Genomic DNA, 24284 nt, shown 5'->3' with positions numbered 1-24284 from the left:
ATTGATCAATGCGAATCTTGTTGTTTTGGTAAAATGAGCAAGAAACCTTTCTCAAAGGTGGGAGAAAGAGCAAGCGAACTACTAGGGTTAATACATACGGACGTATGTGGGCCTATGAGTACGAAAGCTAGAGGTGAGGTCAGCTATTTCATAACGTTTACGGACGATTTAAGTAGATATGGCTAAATTTACTTAATGAAACACAAGTCTGAATCGTTTGAGAAATTCCGAGAATTTTAAAATGAAGTAGAGAATCACATGGCAAGAAAATCGGAGCTCTAAGATCATATGGAGGAGGTGAATATCTTAGCAACGAGTTTGATGACCATCTAAAAGAATGCGGTATTCTTTCTGAATTGACTGCTCAGGAGACACCTCAATGGAATGGAGTGGCGGAACGGAAAAATAGGACCATACTCAATATGGTCAGGTTAATGATGGGTCAAGCCGAAATTCCTTTACGATTTTGGGGACATGCGTTGCAAACAGAAGCACTCACACTGAATTGTGCTCCGTCAAAAGCTGTTGAAAACACTCCATACGAATTATGGACTGTGAAACTTCCAAAGTTGTCTTTTCTAAAGATTTGGGGTTGCGAAGCATATGTCAAGCGGTTAATTTATGACAAGCTCAAACCAAAACCTGACCAATGTTTCTTCGTTGGGTATCTAAAAGAAACAAAGGGGTATTACTTCTACAACAAGTCCGACAACAAGGTATTCGTTGTTCGTGACGGTGTCTTTTTGAAAAGAAATAATATTTCCAAATTGACAAGTGGGAGAATAATAAACCTCGAAGAGATTCGAGACGAACAACGAACCAAGAACTCTTTAGAAGCAGTTCAGGACGAAGAACCTCCAAGGTCTTTAGAAGAGCCAGTGGGAGTAGTTCCTCAAAACGTTGTTGCCCCTCGTAAGTCAAATAGAACTAAGGTTCAGCCAGAAAGATGGACATGCATCCTGTTGACTGAAAACTTAGACGTTCTCATATTAAATAGTGATGAACCTATGACTTACAAGAAAGCTATGACGAGCCCGAGATCCACTAAATGGTTAGAGGCCATGAAATCTGAAATAGACTCCATGTCTGAAAATCAAGGCTGGGATTTGGTAGATTTGCAGGATGGGTTTACACCTATCGGATGCAAATATGTCTTCAAATTGAAGAAAGACAAAGATGGAATTGTATACATATACAAGGCTAGATTGGTAGCAAAAGGTTGCAGGCAAGTACACGGCGTTGATTACGATAAAACCTTTTCTCTAGTGGCGATGCTTAAGTCTATTCAGATTATCCTTGCGATTGCCGCATTTCATGACTATGAAATATGGCAAATGGATGTCAAAACTGGCTTCTTGAATGGTGTTCTTGAAGAGATTGTGCTTATGACGCAGCCGGAGGGTTTTGTCGATCAAAAGAACCAAGGGAAGGTATGCAAGCTTAAGAAGTCCATTAACGGACTAAAGCAGGCATCAAGGAGTTGGAATAAACGATTTGATGAAACAATCAATAAGTTTGGCTTCATCAAGAATCAGGACGAATCTTGTGTATAAAAGAAGGTCAGTGGGAGTAAAATTGCATTCCTAGTTTTGTATGTTGATGACATGCTACTTATTGGAAACGACATTCCTATGTTGGAGTCTGTAAATACTTGGCTTGGAAAGTGTTTTTCAATGAAGGACTTAGGAGAGGCACAGTACATATTGGGCATCAAGACCTATAGGGATAGATCTAAAAGGATGATCAGACTAAGCCAGAGCACTTACATTGACAAAGTGCTAGCTAGGTTCAATATGATGGAAGCCAAGAGAGGCCATCTACCCATGTCACATGGCACATATCTAAGCAAGACTCAGTGTCCCAAAACATCTGATGAGCGTAGAAAGATGAATGGAATTCCATACGCTTCGACTATTGGATCCATCATGTATGCTATGATTTGTACAAGGCTGGATGTTTCGTTCACACTCAGTGCAACGAGCAGGTACCAGTCAGAACCAGGTGATGCACATTGGACTGCTGCCAATAACATCCTAAAGTACCTGAAAGGACTAAGGATCAGTTTCTGGTTTATGGTGGTACAGATGAGTTGATTGTTACGGGATATACGGACGAAAGCTTTCTAACCGACAGAGATGATTTGAGATCACAGTATGGGTTTGTGTTCTGCCTCAACGGCGGAGTAGTAAGCTGAAAAGTGCTAAGAAAAGCATGTTAGGTTATGATACATATGACAATTCATAAATCATGCGGAAACAACCATTAAGCCAGGAATACATATTATTTACACATAATCATTTAGCAAAGTTTAGATGCATACTCTTTGTTGCATGCCTTCCCTAGCTGCGCCAGAACCGAACAAGAACAAGTCTTTAGGACTCCAAGTGTCGTCCCTCCGTAGATAGTCCACAGCACGTCCGGATCCGCCTTAAGATTGACCAACTAGAATCGCCCTTAAGGTACTATTATTTTCGGCACTTTTAGGCAAATATGTGACTGAATTTTTCTCTCAAAACTCACTTTTAATACTTAAAAACTTGTTGTAAATATGTGACCCTAGGCACTTATTTATAGAGTTTATGGAAAGGAATTATAATCCTATTAGAATACAAATCTATTTAATTATAACCCTACTAGGATTCTAATTAAACAAAGTTTATCTATTAGGATTAGATTTAATCATATTACGAATCCCGGTAGCCTTAGGATTCCGAGTAACACACACGAGTGGCGCACAAGCACCGCACGCCCGCACGCAGGCCTTGCGGCCCATGCCGAGCGCACAGCGCAAGGCCCACTGTCGCAGCCTTGTCCGCGCGCGCGCCCAAGCTATGGCTGGGCCTGGCTTTTGCGCTTGGCCTGGTCGTATGCTTGGCGTGTGGTTGTTGCGCTTGACTTGCTGGGCGATGGCCCGGCTTCGTGCTGGGCCTTCGTCTGGCAGGCCTCGTCCGATGTTAATTCGTACGATACGCTTCCGATTAAATTCTCGATTCCGGAATTTATTTCCGATACGAACAATATTTAATATTTCCGATTCCGGAATTAATTTCCGTTTCGAACAAATATTTAATATTTCCGTTTCCGGAATTATTTTCCGATTCCGATAATATTTCCGATTCTGACAATATTTCCGTTTCCGGCAATATTTCCGATTCCGGCAATATTTCCATTTCCGATAATATTTTCCGATACGTACCATGTTTCCGTTTCCGGCAACATCTACGACTTGGATAATATTTATATTTCCGATACGATCCATATTTCCGTTTCCGGCAATATCATCGTTTCCGGAGTATTCTTTTCTTGCCTGTGACGATCTCAGCTCCCACTGAAACCAAGATCCGTCGATTCCGAATATCCATAGATGGAGTATTTAATGCCATTAAATACTTGATCCGTTTACGTACTATTTGTGTGACCCTACGGGTTCAGTCAAGAGTAAGCTGTGGATTAATATCATTAATTCCACTTGAACTGAAGCGGCCTCTAGCTAGGCATTCAGCTCACTTGATCTCACTGAATTATTAACTTGTTAATTAATACTGAACCTCATTTATTAGACTTAACATTGAATGCATACTTGGACCAAGGGCATTATTTCCTTCAAAGCACTATTGCGGATTCTACAACTGAAGCCCAGTACATTGCTACCTCAGAAGCAGCAAAGGAAGATGTTTGGATTAGGAAGTTCATCGAAGAACTTGGGGTTGTCCCCTCCATTAAAGGACCAGTGGCTTTGTATTGCGACAATAGCGGAGCCATTGCCCAGGCAAAGGAGCCTAGGAGCCACCTGAAGTCCAAGCACGTACTGCGGAGATTTCATATACTTCGAGAGATCGTTGAAAGGAAAGAAATTAATCGAGGTTTGCAAGGTTGGAACTGACGACAACGTCGCGGATCCATTGACTAAACCGTTGCCACAAGCAAAACACAACGCACATGTAGCAACCATGGAATCAAGCATGTTGGAGACTGGCTTTGATTTTCTAAGTTTTTTTTTAGAACATTTGTTAGATCTGTGTTTAAAACAATTGGTTTAACCATTTCATATTTATGAAATTCATTATTTCATATTCATTTAATTTTGGTTTAGAATTAAATGATAAGTCCATGTGATTCAAAACATTCAAATGGGATGTCAAGATGGATTCTTCGACAAAGAAACACCCATAAGTGAACTTGAATATTGAATTCACAAAGAATCCCTAATCCAGGTCATTGAAAGGTGGACGACCAATGACTAATGAAGATTAGATTGCAAGTAGATTTTTTAGTTCTGTTTCTTGAACTAGATTGACTGGATGTCAGAATCTTTTGCATGGATACTTATTGGATCTTGTATCGGATTGACCATGAGAACACTTTAAGAGATTAAAGTCATGTCATATGTAGTTCTCATTAATGTTGATTAGAACCATTCCTCAGAACAGGAGCGATTATGCCTGCTCATTTGAGAATTAATTTGCTTTGATTCTAGCTAAACGTCGCACAGTAAAAGGAGGTTATAAAAGCAGTTATTGGGCGTACTATGAATCAATGTGAGTGTTCATAGATTGCAAGAATGGATTGTCCTCCTACCTTTGATAGGATATAGTGTTGTTGTGTAACAAGGCCTCTCGGAGAGTTAGATACTGTAAAATGCATGGCCGTGCTCAGATTGGTTAAGGCTTAACCTTCTGTAAAAGTTTAACAGTTGAGCTATGTAATCTGAGAAACACTTCTGGACCTAATAAGGATGGCTTGGATCTTACCTTATGTTCAGTAAGTAACAATAAGTGACAAAGGAATGTGAATGCACACTTGTCTGAATGACAAGTGGGAGACTGTAGGAAATATGTCCTTCACCCAAGGCGCATTAAGTCTAAATACCAAGGTTCAGATTAATTGCGAACAATTAATTCAGTGAGATCAAGTGATCGGAACAGCTAGCTGGGGCAATGCTTCTGATCAGTGAGTTCTAATGTATATTAAGCTTACAACTTACTCTTGATTGAACCTACAAGGTCACGCCAATGGCATGTAACAGATCACCGGATTAAATGAATCGGAAATTCATTTAATAACTTTTGGGGAATTAGTTTTGGAAAATGTGTTATACAATACGACCTTGCATCAGAATCGTATATTGTATCGCGAATATTCGTAAGCTGGGCGAAACGAATAATCGTATCGTACGACGGTGATTTTTCGTATACGATACGATAAATAATAGCCGTAAGTTATTAGTCGCGGATACGAGGAGGATCAGAGCTGCCGGCCCCTCGAGCCAAGCGCGCAAGCGCGCAAGGCCCAACGAGCCAACGAGCTCGCGAGCAAAGCGAGGAGGGAAGCCCGTGGCGTGGCACAAGCGTGCAACAACAGAGCAACGCAGCAGCGAGCACGCGAGGCCCACGGCCTAGCTGCTCGGCTGTGCGCGCTATGGGCTTCGGCCTGCAGCGTGTTGGCTGTGCGCGGATCTGTGAGGCCGTGTGTGCAACTGTGGCCCGTCAAGGCCTTGTCTTAGCCGGTTACACTAATATAATATTTAGTTATTATATTTTTGCACACAACCAAACACTCATTCAGTTTTCCAAAAACCCTAAACCTAATTCTAATATTGCGTTCTTCAGTTTTCTCTCTGTGAAAACTGTTCATCCCTAAAAGAAAATATCTTGTGCGTTGTCTAAGCTACAATAGTCAAGACGGATCTGAACGTGTCGGTGAACCAAGTAGAGGAACAAAAAGTGGAGTTGTTTGTTCGTGTTCGTTGATACAATACTCGGGAAAACACGCTTTGAATGTAAGTTTTCTTAAACTGTGCTTTATACATGTTTCCTGGTTTTGGGGATGTTCCGCACGTGTTATGTATGTTTAACTGTATTCCCCTACATTAGGGATGTATCCAAGAAATAAAACGAGGATGAAATTTCAAATGCAAATGACTGGGAAACACATGTGACAACTGAAGATGAAGAAACTGATTATGATGAATGATGAGCAAAATAGTGAAGAAAATGTTAGATAAAACCGTGATCAGCTCTTGGGTATGTTCTGAAATTTTAACTATTATATTCTAGTTAATGGATTACGTTAAAAATGAATAACTTCTTTTCATTATTTAACAGGTGGGAGAATGTAAGGAAATCAACTCTTTGTCATAGTAATAAAAAGGATAATGTGGCAGAGGAAGATGATGACAATGAGAACACTGACAGTGATGAGGATGATCCCGAAAAGCCGAAATGATCTGCTAGGTATGTTGGTACAAAATTAAATCATCTATTGTAATAGATACCTTATTGTTCTTGTTATAAATGAAAGGTTTTTGTCAAAAATCTATTTTGCATGTTCTGTTATTTTTGACATGTTCTAAATGTTAATTTGCATGATCAAATTATGTGAATGTGATATTCTAATGTGATTTGATCTAAGGTTTGATCTAGGGAAAAATAGGTCGTTACTAGTCTCTCCTAATCAAACAAATTACCTAAACTAACCACTAAACACAAGTAAAGCGGTAAGCAAGGGTCGGAATCCACAAGGACTAAGGTGCACTAATCTACGTTAATCGAACAACAAGCTAGGTCGGAACGGGGTTTTGGAAAGTCAACTAACTAACTAAAACTAAAACAACTAAACTAAGAAACCAAGAGCAAACGAGATTAGGGAATGGGTCAAACACCAACAAATCATGGAATGGACATAAAAGAATTGAAAACGGGGGAGATTCACAAGCACTACATGATAAGCGTTGAATTCACAAATAGCTCCAACCATCTCCCGATGCGCGAACAATTTCCCTAAGCATCAAGGACGAACTCCCGTTCTACCCTATCATACCCGGGGTAAGTTAAAGTCCTAATTCAACCAAATAGTCAAGTTTAGGTCTTTAATCCCTTTCCAACCCAACTAGACTACTAAAAATAATCATGAAAACCCCTAATTTCCAATCACCAACACCCAAACCAATCAATGTTGAGTTTTCACCCAAACCCTAACCAATAAACTACTCCATAATCATAAAAACACAAAAATTATAGAAATTAACAACTAAAAACATGATTCTAAACAATAATAACAACTAATCTAAACATGAATCATTAAACTAAGCAAAAATAATTAAACTACTTAAAACAATAAATAAAGTAAGCAAAAATGAAGAAATAAATGAAGAGAGAGATAGAAATGCTCATTGATTGATGGTGGAAGTCTCCAATACAAATTGCCATACTTGATGTTTAACCAAAATCCTCCATTTTCATTCATAATTTCTCACTTTTATCTCTCTCCTAAAACTAACCTTAAACCCTAAACCCTAAGAGAAAGGAGAACTAAGACTAATTATTTTCATTGTAATAAAATTCTGCCCCTCAATTCTATTTATACTACTCATCCTTATAAGAAAATAAAATGGGAAAATAAAAAGAGAAATAAAATTTAAAAAGAATTAAAAGAAGAAAAAGGAGAAAGAAAAAGAAAAGGAAAAGATAAATCTAAAACTAAGTTTAAAGGAAAATCAAATTAATGAAAAATAAAATAAAGAAAAGAAGAAAAGAAAATAAAAAACAAAAAATGGAAAACAAAAATAAAGCTCCCAAAAATCCCGAACATCTCAGACCCATTCCCCCTTCTTTTCGTCCTTTCCTTCCCTCTTCCCTTTGAAATCAGTCAGCCCCTCAATTCGCTGCTCCTTTCATCAATCACCAATTATCAATCTTCGTCATCAACGGCCTTCATCCTTCGTCTTCGCTCATCTTCAATCACCAGCCACATCTGAATTCAATCATAGGTTTCAGATTTCCAATCACACGACCCCAATTCGAAGAACAACCAATCACAACCCTTCACTCTTCAATCAAATCGCAGCCTTCAAACGGAGTTGTACGGCGGAAAATCGAGGCCACCAACAATGAACCACCAAGGCAAGCACGTGACCTTCATTAATTCCGTACAAGAACTCGACCGCCCAAATGTTCGGTCGAACGTTAATGGAGGTTCGGGCGAACCCGAGTTCGGTTTGGGCAAAACATTGATGTTCGACCGAACTCATACAATCAGGAACTCTAAATTTCATGTTCGGCCGAACTAATTTACGGGTTTGAGCGAACCAATTACTCTGTTCTTGCTCTGTTTTCTGGGTTCGATATTGATGTGCAATTTTGGTCTAAATTGTTGCAATTGAAGTTGTTGATGGTGCGAATTGGTGGCAGTGTGGTGGATTGCGATAATGACGGTGTTGGGCTGGTGACTTGTGTTAACGGAGGGTGGCAACAAGGGTTGGTGTTTCAGTGGTGAGAAGAAGGCAGGTGTTGTTGCAGGGGTTGTTGCAGGGGTGGCGCAGGAGAGAGAGCAGCTGCTCGTGGTTGAGAGATGGTGGAGTTGGGGAGGTGTGGTGCCTTCTGATGTGGTGTAGGATAGAAGAGAGGGTGGTGTAGGATAAGGAGGATGTGAAGCTCTTTGCTTTGTTGCTCTCAAAGTCAAGTTTTACGTTTCTTGACAATGTAACGCAATGCAATTGATTTGAACTTGTACCCCGGACACTCTGAACAACATACACCTACAAAATTAAAATAAAAGACGAGGGGAGAACGAAATAATATAAAATAAAATACGAGTAACTAGAAATAGAAATAAAAATAGAAATAAATTATTAAAAATAACTACTTAAACTATAAAATTATCAAAACCAATAAAACAAACACAATACGAAATTAATAATTAAAAACAAAGAAAAATCACTAATTACGCTAATTAAGCTACAAAATATAAAATAAAATAAATAAAGGCTAAAAATGATAAAATTAGATAAATATATAATAAAATAACCTAGAAAAACACCTAAGATCTACCCCTAGGAGTGACATAAATGTCACTCATCAAACTCCCCCAAGCTAAGCTTTTGCTTGTCCTCAAGCAAAACAAGATGAAAAATGAGGAGAGAATGAGATTTATTCAAACAAAACGAAAATAAAGAAAATCAAGGATGAGAATATACACTAACTCACTGTCGTAGGAATCACGGTTGCATTTAAGCACATGCAACAAGCCCTTTAAACCCCTAAATCGCTCTAGAGGACGAGTGAGATCTCGCAAGGGTTTCCCACAAGATTAACCCATAACTTTTATTAAGCACAATCAAGACAATTTACCCAAAGTCATCTCATCAAGCATGGTTCACCAAACATGGTCGATTCAAATAAGCTTTCAAAGCATAACCATCACCAAAGTGCATCCATGAATTAGGAATATAAGGGATAGACTAATCTAAGGTGCAAGAGAAACACAATCAAAGCATCGAATCATCAATTAGTTTCACTAAGGCATCGAAAAGTCAAAAAACATTGTTCTCAAATGGATAGATATGATCACCACCACCTAAAATGCACATTGATTCCCCCAACCTTGACTTTTGCTAAGAGAGTCTTGGATTGTAAGGTTAAGGAATTAACTTGAGTAATGGGTCTAGAGTCTCGATTCTTGAGCCGCAATGACATTCATCATCACTAGGGAAAACTTTACTTAATAAATCTTCAAGCTCCCACTCAATCATCTAAACTAACCCACTTTCTCAAGGACTTGTCGTATTTACCACTTATTGACTCTTTTTTTCTTTATGTAAACTTTAATAGGCTTATTATGCCTTGCGGGCTCGTTGGCACCACTTATTGACTCGAACTTGACTCTTAGGCTTTCGCCTTGTGAGCTCAAATGCACCACTTATTGGACTCGAAACATTAATCACAATATTTTTGTTCTACAATCCAATTAACTCTTAGCATAGCTTATTCGAGGGAATGAAGTGCACCAAAGGGAATTAAGGTAGCAAAGAAGATCCAAAAAAGAACAAAAGAAACTCTTTTCAAACCAAAGCTCACCATTTAGAATTATCGAAAACCTTTTCAAGGAGAGACTCAAGCAACAAAGATTAAGCTATCTCTAATCGCCCTAACTCATACATGCAAAAATTCAACGGAAATACCTTTACTCAATTATCCAAATGACAAGCAAGGGAATCCACATTAAAAATCATCAAGATTCTTCCTTTGGACGAGCAAATCATTTTTTTTGTTCTTTTATTCAAGCACTTGAGGCTTTTTTTTGGATTTTCTAAGATTTTTTTCGATGTTTTTGATTTTTTTTCAAAAGTTTGAAAGAAAAGATAATTAAAAAGAAAAAAATAAAGAAAATATTTTTGGATTTTGAACTTTTTTTAAAGAAAACAAAATAAAGAAACAAAAAGAATGAAACCTCCCCCCAAGCTAGCGAAAAGCTATCCCCCCAAGCTAGAATTAAGCATTGTCGTCATGCTTGAAACAAAGACTCAAGGGAAGGGAGGGGGGGGGGGGGAAGAAAACACGCATTCAACCAATACACATAGTTCCACAAATCACAACACATTAGAGAAAGAGAAATGGAGTCAACCCAATCAACATTTTCAACCATCCAACCTCATGCCTCATCAATTCATATGCCCAATCAATCCATGGAGTAATAAAAAGAGGGAGAGGAAGGACACTACCGGATAGTAGGTGGGTCTAAATACCCGCAAATGATCCAATTTCTCCATTTGTAGTCAACTTTCTCCAACATCGTGCTTTGTTTCTATATGCTATCGAGAATAAACGTTTATTCCACTTAAGTACCTAAAACAAAAATTGAAAAGAACCATAAGTAAGAACAAAAACAAAGAAAATGAAAGCAACAAAGCACGGGTTACTTCTCGAGAAAGGCTTGTTTAAGGTCCCAAGCATGACCTTTCTAGTAAATAACCCGACAAAGAACGCAAGAGTTTGTCAAATGCATCGGCACACATTTCAAGGAATAAAACATATGCAATGCTCAAAAGGAAAGCATGCACAAAGATTAGTGCCATTTTATGCCAACAAGGAGAAGGATGCCGAAAAGAAGTAGGATCAAAAGGGAAAACAAGAAAATAAGAAGAAGAAAAATCAAAAGAATTAGAAAAAGAAGAAATAATCGGCAAACTCTCCTCAACAAACTCTTTTTGGGGGGCAATCTCACTCTTTTCCTTAAGCATGATTGAATTGGGAACTTTGAGGACAATGGAGGCAAGATTATCATCTAATGGAGATGGTTTGAGAAAAGAAAAAGGGATTGAGATGGGAAATGAAGGAACTAGGCCAAGCTTTCTTGAAAATAGGACATAAGGGGAAGGGGTAGAAATAAGGGTTTCACAAATAACTTCTCCCGCATTACAAGACTCCAAAACATAAGCTTTTTCGACCAAAGGGTCCTCAATCAAGGATCTTTCCTCCAAATCACCATCATTCGCCTCAAAAACATCCTCAACTATCAAATAAGATGTCTTACTTCCACATTGACCAAAGAAATCACTCAAGGAAGAGGGGATATGAGAGGATGGGTGCTCTAAAGATAGCGGAAAGGGAGTGAAATTAAGGTTGATCACTTGAGATAGGAGTAAGAGACTCAAGAATCGAATCATCAATCAATAAGGGCTCATGATTCTCTACACCCTCAACTAACCAATCTCCAAAAGAGGCTACCTCACTCTCATCAACATCATGCTCCTCATCTTCATCATCCCAAAACCATCATCAAGATTTAGACTACTCTTTCCCAATTGATTTTCATTCTCAACCTTCATCAAATCATCGTCAATAATAGCAAAATGGTCCATGGGTTTCCGAATAGCATTGATTTTAGCCTCAAGAAAGGTCATATGATCGGCTATTTGGTTGGCCCTAGAATTAAACTATTTCATGCAACTCTCATGGAGAAGCTCCAAGTTAGATTTTGACGATTCCGAATGCATAGAATTTTGAACATCAACATGCGAAGAGGGGTTGCAATCAAGCATGTGAGATTCAAAATCGGGGGTATGAGGGAGATCATGGGAATTCATGCAAATATTTGAAGGAATTTGATAAGAAGCATCAAAAACATTTACATTAGAATGCAACTCATCAACATGAGAATAAAGGGGAAGGGGATTAGAATCGTGCATATTTGGTTCACCATTAAAAACATGTGGAGCTTCAAGGAAATTCATGCAAAAACTAGAATCAACATTAGAAACATGATAATCCCAAACACATGTCCCATGATTGGTCATTTCCCAATCATAGGTATCTCTAGCTAACCAATTATTAAAATTCCAAGCTTCATCCAATGACTTAGCCCGAAATCCACCATGAAATATATTCTCAACCATTCCCCTAGTAAGCTCATTAAGACCATCATAAACTACTTCACATAATTCCCATAAATCAAACCTATATTCACTTCCAAGAGACTCCTCAAGTCTTTTAAAATACATCCAAAACGGCTCATGCTCAAATTGAGGAAACGAGAAACTTGCCATTTTTTTTAAATTTTTCAAAATAAAATAAATAAATAAGAAAAATGAAAAGAACTATGCACAATGACCTAGACTCATCTAACTAACACAAATTAATGCAAACCGAAGTCCCCGGCAACGGCGCCATTTTGATCTAGGGAAAACTAGGTCGTTACTAGTCTCTCCTAATCAAACAAATTACCTAAACTAACCACTAAACACAAGTAAAGCGGTAAGCAAGGGTCGGAATCCACAAGGACTAAGGTGCACTAATCTATGTTAATCGAACAACAAGCTAGGTCGGAACGGGGTTTTGGAAAGTCAACTAACTAACTAAAACTAAAACAACTAAACTAAGAAACCAAAAGCAAACGAGATTAGGGAATGGGTCAAACACCAAAAAATCATGGAATGGACATAAAAGAATTGAAAACGGGGGAGATTCACAAGCACTACATGATAAGCGTTGAATTCACAAATAGCTCCAACCATCTCCCGATGCGCGAACAATTTCCCTAAGCATCAAGGACGAACTCCCGTTCTACCCTATCATACCCGGGGTAAGTTAAAGTCCTAATTCAACCAAATAGTCAAGTTTAGGTCTTTAATCCCTTTCCAACCCAACTAGACTACTCCAAACAATCATGAAAACCCCTAATTTCCAATCACCAACACTCAAACCAATCAATGTTGAGTTTTCACCCAAACCCTAACCAATAAACTACTCCATAATCATAAAAACACAAAAATTATAGAAATTAACAACTAAAAACATGATTCTAAACAATAATAACAACTAATCTAAACATGAATCATTAAACTAAGCAAAAAAAATTAAACTAATTAAAACAATAAATAAAGTAAGCAAAAATAAAGAAATAAATGAAGAGAGAGATAGAAATGCTCATTGATTGATGGTGTAAGTCTCCAATACAAATTGCCATACTTGATGTTTAACCAAAATCCTCCATTTTCATTCATAATTACTCACTTTTATCTCTCTCCTAAAACTAACCTTAAACCCTAAACCCTAAGAGAAAGGAGAACTAAGACTAATTATTTTCATTGTAATAAAATTGTGCCCCTCAATTCTATTTACACTACTCATCCTAATAAGAAAATAAAATGGGAAAATAAAAAGAGAAATAAAATTTAAAAAGAAGAAAAAGAAGAAAAAGGAGAAAGAAAAAGAAAAGGAAAAGATAAATCTAAAACTAAGTTTAAAGGAAAATCAAATTAATGAAAAATAAAATAAAGAAAAGAAGAAAAGAAAATAAAAAACAAAAAAACCAAAAATGGAAAACACAAATAAAGCTCCCAAAAATCCCGAACATCTCAGACCCATTACCCCTTCTTTTCGTCCTTTCCTTCCCTCTTCCCTTTGAAATCAGTCAGCCCCTCAATTCGCTGCTCCTTTCATCAATCACCAATTCTCAATCTTCATCATCAACGGCCTTCATCATTCATCTTCGCTCATCTTCAATCACCAGCCACATCTGAATTCAATCATAGGTTTCCGATTTCCAATCACACGACCCCAATTCGAAGAACAACCAATCACAACCCTTCACTCTTCAATCAAATCGCAGCCTTCAAACGGAGTTGTACAGCGGAAGATCGAGGCCACCAACAATGAACCACCAAGGCAAGCACGTGACCTTCATTAATTCCGTACAAGAACTCGACCGCCCAAATGTTCGGTCGAACGTTAATGGAGGTTCGGGCAGACCCGAGTTCGGTTTGGGGAAACACATTGAGGTTCGACCGAACTCATACAATCAGGAACTCTAAATTTCATGTTCGGCCGAACTAATTTACGGGTTCGAGCGAACCAATTACTCTGATTTTGCTCTGTTTTCTGGGTTCGATTTTGATGTGCAATTTTGGTATAAATTGTTGCAATTGAAGTTGTTGATTGTGCGAATTGGTGGTAGTGTGGTGGATTGCGATGATGATGATGTTGGGCTGGGGATTTGTGTTAACGGAGGGTGGCAACAAGGGTTGGTGTTTCGGTGGTGAGAAGAAGGCAGGTGTTGTTGTAGGGGTTGTTGCCAGGGGTGGCGCAGGAGAGAGAGCAGCTGCTCGTGGTTGAGAGATGGTGGAGTTGGGGAGGTGTGGGTCCTTCTGATGTGGTGTAGGATAGAAGAGAGGGTGGTGTAGGATAAGGGGGATGTGAAGCTCTTTGCTTTGTTGCTCTCAAAGTCAAGTTTTACTTTTCTTGACAATGTAACGCAATGCAATTGATTTGAATTTGTACCCCGGACGCTCCGAACAACATACACCTACAAAATTAAAATAAAAGGCGAAGGGAGAACGAAATAATATAAAATAAAATACGAGTAACTAGAAATAGAAATAAAAATAGAAATAAATTATTAAAAATAACTACTTAAACTATAAAATTATCAAAACCAATAAAACAAACACAATACGAAATTAATAATTAAAAACAAAGAAAAATCACTAATTACGCTAATTATGCTACAAAATATAAAATAAAATAAATAAAGGCTAAAAATGATAAAATTAGTTAAATATATAATAAAATAACCTAGAAAAACACCTAAGATCTACCCCTAGGAGTGACATAAATGTCACTCATCAATGTTCTAATGAGATGATGGAATGTTCTAATGTATGTTCTACTTCATTTGTACGTTTTAATAGGGAGAAGGTTGATAAACAAGTTGAAGTCATTAACAAAGACGAGTTTGATGCCTCTGCTCCAAGAGGAATGAAAAGGAAATTTGTGGCGGCAAAGACAAGATTGCAACCACTTCGAGGAGTGAAATCGATTATAGAAGATGCAGTACAAGATGCAGTAGAAGTGGAACCGGAAGAAATAGATGATGATATACTAATAAGTCAATTTAAGGTTGCAAGAACTCAACCAACGTAGAAAAAACAAAGAAGGAGAAGGATGCAAACAAGGAGGAGGAAGAAGAAAACGATGACAAAAATGTTACAAAAAGGAGAAAGGGAATGGTACAGAAGAAGCCAAGCAAGGCCTTGGGAAGAAGGACACCAACCCAAAGTACCTTTAGAGAGCAAACATCTGAGAGATCTACAGAAGAAGAAGAAGAAGAAGAAGAAGAAGAAGAAGAAGATGTTGACGTTTCCAATCAATATCGAAAGGAGAGAAGAAAGCAGCCACAAAGAGGGGTGAAGCTTAAAAATGATGAGGAGGAAGAGGAGAGCAAGAAAAGAAAACCGGGAAGAATTTCGGGAGAATCTCCCATAAAACTATGAAAAAAGAGGCGTCTGAGAGTTATGAACTAGAAGAGGAAGATTATGAATATTTCCAATCGGAGGATGGAGAAGAGGAAGAAAATCCATTGACCAAGAACAAAAGAAAGAAAGAAACTCCAGGTAAATTATAGACTTTTCAAATTAGAACATGTTGATAATAAACTAGAACACATGAAAAACTGGTTAAGAAAAACATGAAAAAAGTTAGAAAAGATTTAGAATACAAGACTAATTAATTAGAACATGTGTACATGATTTAGAACACAAGATAAAATTATATAAAACATGGTTTAAGATTTTGAAACACACTAAGACCTTATGTTCTAATATATAAATTAACATGATCAAAATATTTTATATTATGTATATGTTCTAAAATATACAATATTATGTTCCATTGTTCCTGGTGCTATGTTCTAAATATCTTTGTTGCATATGGTGGCAACAACAGACAAAGGGAAGGGAAAACTAAGGAAAATTGAAGAGGATGATGATGATTTGGAGGTGTTGGGGATAAATGAGGATGCAATGCCTATTGTTCTGAAGAAAAAAAAAAGCAAAAGCGGCTTTATATCATAAAATTCCACCAACCCAATTGATCGAACTGATCAAGAAACTTCTAGAGACGAACAAGATTGGTATCATAAAAATTGGATTTGGAGGATTTCTGAGTCTCAGTATGGCAAACCATAATTCAGTGTTGGCAGAATACCTGGTTATGAGCTGTAATGTCGACCGACAGTCGATAATTCTGCCAAACAGTGGCACTAGTAGAAAAAACCCCTGTTGCAACCCCCTTGTTGCAGCGTACAAGTATTAATACGCTTCAACAACCAGTCGGTCAACGCGGGTCAAACCCTTTAAAGGGTTGTTGCAGCGTACAAATTAATTGCCCCCTGCAAAAGAGATTTTTGCAGCGTACATAGTAAAAGCCCCCTGCAATAGACCTTTTATTTTGCAGCGTACATGGTAAAAGCCCCCTGCAATAACATATTTGTAATTTTTTTCGCTGCAACTTTAACTCATACCAAACATTTCTACCTCAAACCTCATGACCAATTTCGCAGCGAATATCCCACTCTCATTACTCCCTTCTTCTTCTCTCGGCTTACCCTGCGTCTCGCCGGTGGTTCTCACCAGTGGTCGTCGCCGCGTGGTCTCGCCCGTCGCCGGTGGTACTCTAGCAAGAGTCTATTTAATTTCCTCACCTCTCACCGGTGGTTCCCTGCTCGAAAAACCCCCGCAAAAGGTATTCCCTGCTCGAAAAAACAACCGGCGAAGTGATTCCCTGCTCGGAAAACTAAGCTTCTTTGCTCGGCCGGTTCGCGAACCCTGTTCTCCGTCAATCCTCGCTGCGGCAAGTAACTTTCTCCCCTGTCCCTTTTTATTTTCGTTTTCAAAATTAGGGTTTGTTCATTTTTCATTTTTGCAGAGAAAGCCAAAGAAATTGTTGGCTGACAAGATTAGGAGAAAATACATACGTTTATCTCGGGTGGGTTATGATTTCTTTTGTTTTAAATGATGAAATTTTGCAAATTCTTGAATCTTGATCTTCGTATGTAATTTAAACAGAGATATATCAATTAATTTGATTTTCTTGATGAGAAAAATATTGTAATAATCCCTGATTAAGGAAATATAATTCTGTTCATGCTAGAAAAATTCACTCAAAGATAAATGTTGAACATCCGACTACCGTACAAGTGATGTAAAATCGAATGTTTCTGGTGGTTTCATCTTGGTTAGTACCTCAAATCATGTTTTAGGCTCTTTCATTAGGCAAATGTGAAAAACTACTCCCTCCATTCTTGAATGTCAGTCCTTTTTTGAATCTAAAGCAATCCAATTTAAGTAATTTCATGTTTCATGTTTTAGGCCTTTTCATTAGCCAAATGTGACAAACTATATATTATTCTGATGAAATTAATATGCTTATTTTGAGGTGTTTTCTTACTTGGTTCATTTGGTGGAGTCACAGAGACTTCCTCCACCCTTTTGAAGGGCGCATATACCAGTAAAAAACCGTACTGTTATAGTACTCGAGACAGATACTGGAGAACAATACGAAGCCAATTATCTGCCTCAATATCGTGGACTCAGTGGTGGGTGGAAAAGGTTTGCCATAGTTCTGAAATTGGAAGGAGATACTGTTGTTTTTCAACTAGTTGAACCTGCCAAATTTAAGGTAGTTTTTGATAAAACTTTGTTATCTTTAGTTTGCATTTATTTTCTTCTTGGTCCTGCACATTGAAGTGTTCTTTAATACTAGTATATGTTATTGTTCATGGACTGACTGATATAAGGATAAGGGTAAATGTTAGGATTCTGCTTTACTTCGGGGGAATTCAATTGATCAAGTTTATATTTTGAAATCAGCCATACTTTGATACGTTAAAACAAAAATTGATATGTTTCAGCTAGGCCAGGCTTACTATTATCTGTCATTTTTTATTCCTTGCAGAATTCTTTATGGTCATCTAATAGTTCTATTCCACTTTCAAGTAATTATATGAATACAAATGATTTCGTGCAGTGGGTTATAGATGTGGATGTTAGCATATTGTTGTTAAGGGGTAGACCGAAGCTTGAAAATAGTGGCCAAGCAATCCAACGCAACTTTTATTCTTAACTTTGAGTGAATATGCATTCCTAACTTAAGCGTAACTGACAACATCGAGGGTTGTTGATTGAGCGAAAAGTCTTTTCAATTCCTAATTTTTATCCGTCCCAAACACATGTCTTAGCATAAACATCTGAACCACCTTTCAGCTAGCTGCACTTTGATTTAGCGTTTGAGGTATTGTCGTATTTATGCCTTTCCAAAGTTTCAGCTTTCATAATACTAGTCCCATAGTCTGGCTAGTATTATTATTTTCAGTTTTTCAAGGTCTTGTAGTGATCACTGATTCACTGCAAACTGGATATTGATTATTTATATACTGTATTAGATGAACTGCAGTTTCATGTTCGAGAGGGGTTCAAATCACTCTCTGATCAGTGGTTCCACACTTCCAACTCTCCTATGTAGTACTTATGCAATATATGCCGAGAAGCTACCTCTAGGATAGGTCTTTCTAGTAGTATGTTACAATGGTGTATTGGTGACCGGAATTATAAAATTATAATTGCTTCCACTAGAGCATTGATAGTCCTAGGAAACTACGTTGAGCAGCTTGGTATTGTGCGTACCGTAGAGACCCAGATGAATACAACGTTTCCTGGTATCTAGCAATCACTTTCTTTTTGGTTTAGATACTTGTGCTGCTGTCTCCTATATTCTCTGATAAATTGACGGGTTTTTTCCTTTGAGAGACTTGAGTTTTAGACCCTCATCCCCTGTAACTAAAAGCTGAAATGAGTCCAGTTTTGAGATTGAAAAATGCGCTTGACTATGTAAGAGATGCAGATGATGGAGCAAGTCTTTTTTGGAAAAAGTATAATTGGTGTTCAGTGTAAGTTAGAGAAGAACCAGAGTGATGGCCAGGGACTCAGTTACAAGCCAAGCCCAGAATTTGTCTTGCGGACTCTTGCCTTTATGGGTTTTGTTTGAGATGAGAGGAGGGTGGACATACTAATTTCAATCTATTTACGCACATCTAAGGCTCATGCCACAAACTTTTATGTTAAAAGGAATAAAACCGTTCCACTGTTTTTTTTCCTGTTAAAGTTAAAAAAAATCAGACAACTGTTGATTTGATATTCCTCTATACTCTAGTTCTGTTGTGATAAATTCACTTCTCCAACTCTTTGTTTGTGTAAATGTAGTCTGACATATCTTCCCGTGCCTCTACTTACTATGTGATCTATTCTATCTTCTTGTATCTGTCCACAGTCTACCTCTTCTAGAATCAAATCACTAAACTAGTTGAAGCTGAGGATAAAAGCTGCTAATGAAGCTGAGGCGGCTTGCCAACGGCGTCTCTCTGTTGCTGAGGCTGAAATAGCTGATTTAAGATCCAAATTGGATACTACTGAAAGGTTTGGACTTGGTTGAGTTTACTTCAGGCCTTGGTTATTTTGTGCTTTTGGATTCACTTTTAAATACTAGGAGCTAGGCAATTGTTTTATAGAGGTATGGTAGGCAAGCACTTTTCGTAAAGGTATTCCATTGTATGTTTATTTTGTTTGAAGAAAGGGTTTTGTATCAGTAAAATAAACTTGTATGCTCTTGCTGGGCAGGGAAAACTGACCCAGAAAACTACACCCCAGTCATAATGCCATCAGGGTCTCACCCCCCCCCCCCCTCCCCGCCCACCCCACCCCCCCCACTCCCACACACACACACACACATGTAGATTTGGTCCAACTCATCATCCAATTCTTACTCGAACCACTTCTATTTGCTTTATTTGAGTCACTTCTTCCACAAAGCTTTTGATTTCCCAACATTGCATCATTAGTTGACAAGTGATCGTTGCGAGGATTAGAAGCTTCGATAGACATTGTGTACTTTATAGTAGTTTTTAACAATGTTAACTAGCTTGGGTATAGGTGATAGGTATCTGTATATGTTTTATGTGGCTCATTAGTTTGGATTTATCACTAGTTAGGGTGGAGTTGTGGGAACATGACAATTCAAGAATTAAGTATTTATAAAGAGTTATAACAACCTGTAAGTCTGTAACTTATTTTGTTCAGAAAATAGGACCCAAATTTCAATCTTATAAACAGGTTTGCTGTCAAATGTTTTGTGAAGCTGTTGAGATCCACATATATGAATATCCCTTATACCTAAGAAGTGACAGGGAGAGAGGGATCACCCTCTTAATGGTTGTTTGAATAACATATTCGCTCCATGTATGTAGATCACCAAATGTATTAACTTCTATGCAGCATGGAAGGCAAGCATTCGTTTCTGTGCCTAGCACTTTTCCTGTGCCTGGAGAAGAACTGATGTTTTGATGATTGTAAGAGGGGCAAGGAGAAGCTTGTTTGTGATGCTGCTCAAGTACTGCTTTATTTCGGAGTTGAACAAATCATCTATGTTTCTGAAATGACGCACTGCTAAATAAAGGTTTTTCTTCTTAACTATACCACTTCAAAGCACTATTTGTAATGCTTTCGTGTCCTGTTTCTCTTATTGAGTTGTTCAAATGAAGGCGAGATTTCTTTTCAGAGTTTCTGATTCAAGAACATTCTAGCTCTTATTCTCAAACACCTAATACAACTTAAGATTTAGAAATGTTTCACGATAATACATTTGAGCTTAATAGAAGTACGTATCAACATAATTAAGAGACTATATTCTGAAATAGATAGTTGCTCTTATGTCTCTTGTGTCCGTACTGCTCATAAGCACTATTTATAGACGAACAAAAAAGTGAAAAACAATATGAAGCTATTAAAGTGAAGTACATAACTCAAACATATGAGATAACTAGATCATAGGACATGCACCGATATCATAGATGGAGTTGTTCTGGTTCATGTTTAGAGGTGGACAGTTGGTCATCTTTCATAATATTAGCCAATTCATAAGTTATAACCTGATTTGGCCCGTGAAATTTGAATAAACTTGACGTAAATATGTACTTTGTCCGGCTAATATTTGTCCCCAAATTCTGAATGTTTTCATGTTTACATGTTATATCCTTCGGTTTAAATGAACCACATTATTAAAATTTGGAGATTTTGGACTTGAGGATGCTGCAACTTAGAGACTAATGCAATAATATTTGCTGAAATCAAGTCCTAGAACATGGTTAATATACGGTAACAAGTGGAGTGTTTCCTACTTTCCTTGTTGGTCCTTAATAGATACAAAGTACGGAGTAATAAACACTACTTGCTATTATGATCAATCCTCAAAGGGTTTACTTTACAATAAACCTTAATTTATATGGACCGATACAACATGGAGTCAGGCCAATATCTCCAAACCATCATCAAACTATGAAAAATAAACTGAAACTTCATGAAAAACAATAATAAAGCACAAAACTTCATCATCTTAGTCTTTAGTTACTCATTTATAAACAACTCATATTTTGGCTAAAATGATATTTTCGTCCCCAACTTGAACTAAAGAATCTAATGACTCATTTCAAACTTATTACATGATAAATGTGCTTAGTTTTAAGTTTCCAAGACTCTTTGCAATGTATTTATGCACATTTAAGGCTCATTGGGTCGTTATAGGCTATATTTAGGCTCAAATGACATTTTTGCTCCGAACATTGAACTAAAGAATCTAATGACTCATTTTAAACCTTTTACATGATTAATATGCATAGTTTTAACTTTCTAAGACTCATTTCAATCTATTTATTCACATTTAAGGCTTATTGGGTCGTTATAGGTCATATTAAGGCTAAAATGAAGCATTTTCGCTCCCAATTTTGAACTAAAGAACCTAAGGACTCATTTTATACTTATTACATGTTTAATATGAATAGTTTAACTTTCTAACACTCATTCCAATCTACTTATGCAAATTTAAGGCTTGTTTGGTCGTTATAGGTCATATTAGGCTAAAATGAGGCTTTTTTGCTCCCAAATATGAAATAAAGAACCTTAGGACTCATTTTAAACATATTAAATGTTTTATATGATTAGTTTTAACTTTCCAAGACTTAATCCAATCTATTTATGCACATTCGAGACTTCTTTGGCCGTTATAGGTCATATTTAGGCTAAAATGACATTTTCGCTCCCAACTTTGATCTAACGAACTTAAAAACTAATTTCAAACTTATTACATGATTCATATGATTATTTTTAACTTTTCAAGACTCAATCCGATCTATTATATATGCACATTTGAGACTTGTTTGGTCGTTATAGGTCATATTTAGGCTAAAATGAGACATTTTCGCTCCTAACCTTGAACTAAAGAACCTAAAGACTCATTTCAATCTATTTATGCACATTTAAGGCTCATTGGGTCGTTATAGTTCATATTTAGACTAAAATGACATTTAATCTAATGCTCCATCAATTTTTTGTTTTTGTAAGGTCTATACTCCGAGGACTGCGCCTTATGCTAGTGAGGAAATTGATGTGGTTCGTGAGCAATGGGCGAAGTTTTTTACCACCAAGTATTTATTATTGACCTGAGGGCGCTTGATCGTGTTGGTTTAGATGTTATAGAACAATCTTTTATGTTAAAATGTATGCGTACGTTGAAATTGGAACGTAAATATATTTAAATGTATCAGTATGTGCACTTTTGGTTTTGGGATATATACAAAACTCCAGTTGTTGTTTTTATATTTGTTATACAGGTTGCGTTATTCTATTATTGTTTTGACAGGTTTCTATATTTAGTGCAAGGCACTCTAGGTATCCCTAAACAAAATTAGAATTTTCCTGCCAAAAGTGCTTTTTTGCAGCGTACAAATATGTTGTACGCTGCAACAAGGGAAAAAAATTTCGCAAAAATTCAGACTTGTTGCAGCGTACAAATAAATGTACGCTGCAAAAAATTGAGTAATTCAGACTTGTTGCAGCGTACAAATAAATGTACGCTGCAAAAAGTTGAGTCTGTTGCAGCGGGCTTTTATATGTACGCTGCAACAAGTCCAAAATTTTGCCAATTTTTTGGCACTTGTTGCAGCGTACATCTAAAAGCCCGCTGCAACAAATCACTTTTTGCAGCGAACTTGTACGCTGCAACAAGTTCAGACTTGTTGCAGGCCCCCCAGTTGCAGCATACGATGTACGCTGCAACAGGGGTCTAAAAGCCCGCTGCAATAAGGGTTTTTTCTACTAGTGTGGGGAATATTTTTAATCAAATTAACCAGAAGACATTCATCTAGTGTATGAGGTTCCATTGGGAGGCAAAGAAACTCAAGAGCCAGAAAATGAGGACATTGATGATAATTATGTAGAGTTCTAAAGATCATGGAGGAAAAACTTTAAGCTCCAGAAGGGGAACCCAACAAACTTTCCACTAATCGCTAGAATCAAGGAACTGGAATATAAACCTGTATACTATAAGTTCATTTGGAACATCGCCATTGCTGCTGTAAACTCATGCATGAGATCAACCACCAACCCACAAGTATACATCAAGTTCATGTACATCTATATAAACACAAGCACTATTGCTAATATGGATTAGAGCATGTTCGTGTATAAACATTGGAAAAAAATATGTGACATAATGGAAGGGAGGATTCTATATTGGACCTCTACCGTTTTTATTGGTAAGTTTCACTTTCCTTTTGTTATTGTCGTTTTAAAAGTTACATAACATGCTATATAATTAATATATATTAAAATAATCTGAACAGGTGGTGTACTTTGATCGCTTACAAAGAGGACAACAGGTGCCAAGAAAAGTCCTGCTACTGGCAAGAGGATTTGGACAAGGGATTGTTCTGGAACGCATAGGAGGTGAAGCTGCTATTCTGAGAAATGTCGTGCCGAATGTTGAAATTCCACAAACAAGAGAAGCACCAAATAAGGAAGGCACTTCTTCAAGGTCAAAAACTGAAATGATGGTAAGAACATTCTCATATTTAATTGGAACACATCCTGCATAGTTTAGAACATGTTAAGATATACTTTGAAACTCATACAATAGAGTTTTAGAACATGGGAAGAAAATATTGGAACATAAATAAGTAGTATTTAGAACGTATTAAGAAAATCCTGGAACACAAAACAATAAGCTTTTAGAACATGTTAGTGAAGGTTAGAAACAAATACAATATATGATTCTAACATTTTAAACTACTAGTTAAGTTTTATACTTTCCCCTATTCATTATACTTATGTTTCTCTAATGTTCTAA

At 37.2% G+C, this 24284-nt stretch overlaps 1 protein-coding gene and 1 long non-coding RNA gene across 3 annotated transcripts; both read left to right on the top strand.

Annotated features, from left to right (window-relative positions):
• The first annotated feature begins 14009 nt into the window (after positions 1–14009).
• LOC130463057 (uncharacterized) lies at positions 14010–15547 on the top strand. The gene is made up of 4 exons (XM_056832078.1): positions 14010–14015; positions 14207–14313; positions 14966–15173; positions 15290–15547. The coding sequence occupies exons 1-4, from the start codon at positions 14010–14012 to the stop codon at positions 15545–15547; spliced, it is 579 nt and encodes a 192-aa protein (XP_056688056.1).
• A 1038-nt stretch (positions 15548–16585) lies between these two features.
• Positions 16586–22705, top strand: LOC130464279 (uncharacterized). Of its 2 annotated transcripts, XR_008924653.1 has the most exons (6): positions 16586–16908; positions 16980–17039; positions 17526–17732; positions 19380–19525; positions 20381–20561; positions 22502–22705. It is a non-coding gene; the product is annotated as an uncharacterized lncRNA (long non-coding RNA). The 2 variants fall into 2 exon arrangements; XR_008924652.1 differs by having other exon boundaries at positions 16586–17039.
• Positions 22706–24284: the final 1579 nt, after the last annotated feature.

Source organism: Spinacia oleracea, chromosome 6 (genome assembly GCF_020520425.1).
Source record: "Spinacia oleracea cultivar Varoflay chromosome 6, BTI_SOV_V1, whole genome shotgun sequence".
Taxonomy (NCBI): Eukaryota; Viridiplantae; Streptophyta; class Magnoliopsida; order Caryophyllales; family Amaranthaceae; genus Spinacia; species Spinacia oleracea.
Note: the sequence above shows the minus strand (reverse complement) of the source record. Positions and strands in the feature narration are given on the sequence as shown.

What these genes read in the sequence shown, in the direction of transcription:
- LOC130463057 (XM_056832078.1), top strand. An exon ending in CAAGGGTTGGTGTTTCGGTG is followed by an intron (nt 14,314 to 14,965) that starts GTGAGAAGAAGG and finishes ACGTTTTAATAG; the next exon opens with GGAGAAGGTTGATAAACAAG. An exon ending in TACTAATAAGTCAATTTAAG is followed by an intron (nt 15,174 to 15,289) that starts GTTGCAAGAACT and finishes GGAATGGTACAG; the next exon opens with AAGAAGCCAAGCAAGGCCTT.